The sequence below is a fragment of the Drosophila innubila genome (assembly GCF_004354385.1).
Source record: "Drosophila innubila isolate TH190305 chromosome 2L unlocalized genomic scaffold, UK_Dinn_1.0 4_B_2L, whole genome shotgun sequence".
Lineage (NCBI taxonomy): Eukaryota > Metazoa > Arthropoda > Insecta > Diptera > Drosophilidae > Drosophila > Drosophila innubila.
In genome coordinates, this window is record NW_022995372.1 from 16,365,663 (window position 1) to 16,369,328 (window position 3,666).

Sequence of the window (3,666 nt, forward strand, 5' to 3'; positions counted from 1 at the left end):
ACCTGTATACTTCAAAGGCATTCAGCAAAAGTATAAGTATAAATAATCGATAAGTTGTTAAATATAATATAAAAGAAATGGAAATATTTAATATGCTTGAATGTCGAGAAATCTAAAATCATAAAACTGCAGGTAGCATTTTCATTTGCAATTGAAAATTCTTTCATTGGACAATCGAAAAATGAATTTGCATTGTATGCTGAAAAGAATACAGAGAAATGCAGCCAAAGTTACTTTGAATTGCAGCGCAAAAGTATGCTATGGCTTTACTGTTAAACTAGCGTATGAAACTGCACTGCTTTCTTTTTTTTTTTTAATTAAAAATATAATGAAATTTTTACAAAGGATGAGTGTCCTGCTACCTTACAGAAATTAAACTAAAAATATAAACAAAATTATTTATGATAGAACATAACAATGAATTAAAGATAACTTATAAGAGAAGGCTTAAGGGGTGATACTGGGGAGATCATCTAAATATTGGTCGGAGATCTTCATGTCAAGACCAGGTTCAGGAGGTCTTGAGGGTGGGCACTGCTTTCAGAACGTTTGCTTCTGAACTTTTATTTGCAGCGCACAAAAGTATGCAAAGGTGAGCAAATTTCAAATTAAAAAAAAAAAAAATTATATTGGTAATTGTATTAGAAATAATGACTATTTTCATTATGACAATATTAATATACGGATGCAGAACTTATAAGCAGCAATAAAAGTGTACATTAATGCATCAATTTTTTTTTTAGAGGTTTTTCTTGATGAATGCCTGTATTTCAATCCATATCTTAATACATACTTCCGTCAACAATTGCATAGCCAAATATTGTAGTATAAATGTTTATGCTAAGCCAAATATGTTGTTTTTCTAACAGTTATGCACAGACTGACTAATAAAATAAACTGGAGAATGTTTAATGCTCATGAACTGTGGGGAACTTTTCCAAAGTTCATCAATTGTTTATCTGATCGAAAGGCAATTTATAAATAGCAATTGGAAAAGCTGCGTCAAAAATTCAGTGCGCATTTGTGTGTAGAACAGTACAGTTGGAGTACACGGTGTTATTAGCAGATTGTGGGCGTGGCAATGCAACTGAAAGACAACAAGCAGATCACGGCCTATGTTCTAATATTGCTGCAGTTCTTTGGCTATGTAAAAGGTAATATAAATGAACATTATTAACTTTGGGTTACCCAATTTACTGGTAATATTGCTAGGACGTCGTGGCATTGGAGCCGGTGAGCAAGACTGGAATTATGTGGAGGTACGAAAGGGTGCCCATCTCTTCTATTGGCTGTACTACACGACGGCAAATGTGAGTGCCTATACAGAACGACCGCTAGTCATCTGGTTGCAAGGTGGACCCGGCGTGGCCTCCACGGGTTGTGGCAACTTCGAGCAGCTGGGACCGATGGACATTGAGGGCAGACCACGTGACAGCAGTTGGGTGCAGTATATGAATGTGCTCTTCATCGACAGCCCGGTTGGCACGGGCTTCAGTTATGTCGAGTCCCACGGTGATTATGCAAAGAACAACAATCAAATAGCTAGAGATCTGGTCACACTGATGGTCAGCTTTCTCAGAGAGCATCCAGCATTCCGTCAGGTGCCATTGCATATATTTTCCGAGAGCTATGGCGGCAAGATGGCGCCTGAGTTTGCCCTGGAACTGTATCTGGCCAAAGAGCGAGGGAGTCTCGAGTGCCAGCTGAAGTCGGTGGTGGTTGGAAACCCATGGACCTCTCCCTTGGATAGCACCCTCTCCTATGCCCCCTATCTGCTTCAGCTGGGAATTGTCGATCACGATGGTTATAGCAGCATTGCGAGGGTGGCCGCAAAATTGCCCAGCTTGTATACGCTGAGAAATGGATGCAGGTGATCGAACAGAACGCGGACATTCAGGAGCTGATCAAGTTGCATACGGGAGGCGTCTTTCTATACAATACACAGCGTCGTGTCCATATTGATGATGACTATCGGTATGGGGAGGATCCCAAGCTTCGTGACTTTATGATCAAGAATGTCACCCAGGCCCTCAATCTCACCCACATGTCCGAGTGGATGGTGCAAAATGGAACGGTCTTCATCAATCTGGGAGGAGACATCTTCAAGCCTGCCATACACATAAGTAAAGCTAACAATCCTTGTATTATATCGTGTTAATCGCATTTCATCCCAGTCACCCGTCTGCTGAATGAGACGCCAGTGCGTGTGGGCGTCTACTCGGGAATACTGGACATGCTTTGTGCCACGCCCGGCACTGTCAACTGGATCAATCGAATGCCCTGGCATCGCAAGCAGGAATATGTGAGCTCCTACCGAAGCCCCTTCCGCATCAATGGAGTGCTGGAGGGTTACGAGAAGAAGGGCGGCGGCTTCAGCATGTACTGGATTTACCGAGCTGGACACACGGTCCAGCAGGAGAATCCAGCGGCCATGTCCCACATTCTTCGTGAGTTTACCAACTTTGGCTAATCATTTTGTAGCCTTAAATAAAATGAAGTTGGATCTGAAACTCGACCAATTGCAAGTTGGAACTTAAATCGATTCTGTAAACATCTAGACTAATGGGAGTTTAAATTAAATTGTGTAAAGTAATTTTAGCTAGACAAATTGAAAGCTACAGACAATGAATACTCTCACAAGTCCTTTAGCATGTCGTGTCAAGGCCAAGCGAAAAGTTCTAACAATTTACTCGAAATTAACTCAAATTCTGGTTACATTGCGGTTTTCCTCAACCCACAAACAGACTCGGCATTTCCCATTCCTTCTCTTTGCTTATTGCTGGAACATTTTACAGGTGCACCACATCAATTTATTTTCAACACAAAAGCCTATTAAAACTCACACACACACACACACACACTCTCGACCCATTGATGGTTTGTGGAGCCTGACTAAATGCTTGCCAAATGGAACCACTTAACCTTTTTTTCCTTCTTCCATTTTTGTTTTATATATTCCTTGTGGTTCAGTGAAAATGAGCAGAAATCCCAATAAGTGAGGGAAGAGAAAGAAAGCGTTGAAAGTCTTCGTTGTGTCTCGAGCCGCAGCAAAACAAATTAATTAAAAACTTAAAAGTTTGTGTAGAGCATATTTAAGATGGATATGAGATGCTTTAAAAGACAAACAAAAAAAGAGTCGAGAAAAAAAGTAGTTGAAATTGGTGAATCAGTTCAGTTTGTGTTCCCAGGAAGTATGTTTGATTTGATTGGACTATAATTTCAAACAGTTGTTCTAGAATATTATAATAAATTATAATGATTCTTAAGATTCATATTCATATTCAATTTGAAATATAGTAAACGGAATGCTGCTACACGTATAAAAGGTAACATTTTTTTAAGGAACTCTGTTTAGTTAATTATCTTGATAGAAAATTACTCGTTAAGAGCTTTTCTACTGATATTGTGTCTTAAGAGTTTCCCCTTCACATTTCGCAGTGGGCAAACTGCATGTGAACAAAATATTGCAACACTTTTAAATGTTACATATTCTGAGCTGTGTTACTATCAATATATTTTTCCTATTAGATCAACACTTCGACTCTTTAGTCTTAAAAGATATATAGATGTATAGAATTTAGAAACTAGTTGGTGACTGTTATGATTGAAGCTTGCTAATCGTGATAATGAATAGGTATTTCATAGTTTCCTTTCAAGTCTTTCCAA

General features: G+C 39.1%; 1 protein-coding gene across 1 annotated transcript; it reads left to right on the forward strand.

Annotated features, from left to right (window-relative positions):
- The first annotated feature begins 1,019 nt into the window (after positions 1-1,019).
- Positions 1,020-2,510, forward strand: LOC117780415 (retinoid-inducible serine carboxypeptidase-like). The gene is given in 4 exon segments (XM_034616931.1): positions 1,020-1,154; positions 1,213-1,827; positions 1,830-2,123; positions 2,175-2,510. Coding segments are annotated over 4 exon segments (1,278 nt in total). The 5' UTR covers positions 1,020-1,081; the 3' UTR covers positions 2,471-2,510.
- Positions 2,511-3,666: the final 1,156 nt, after the last annotated feature.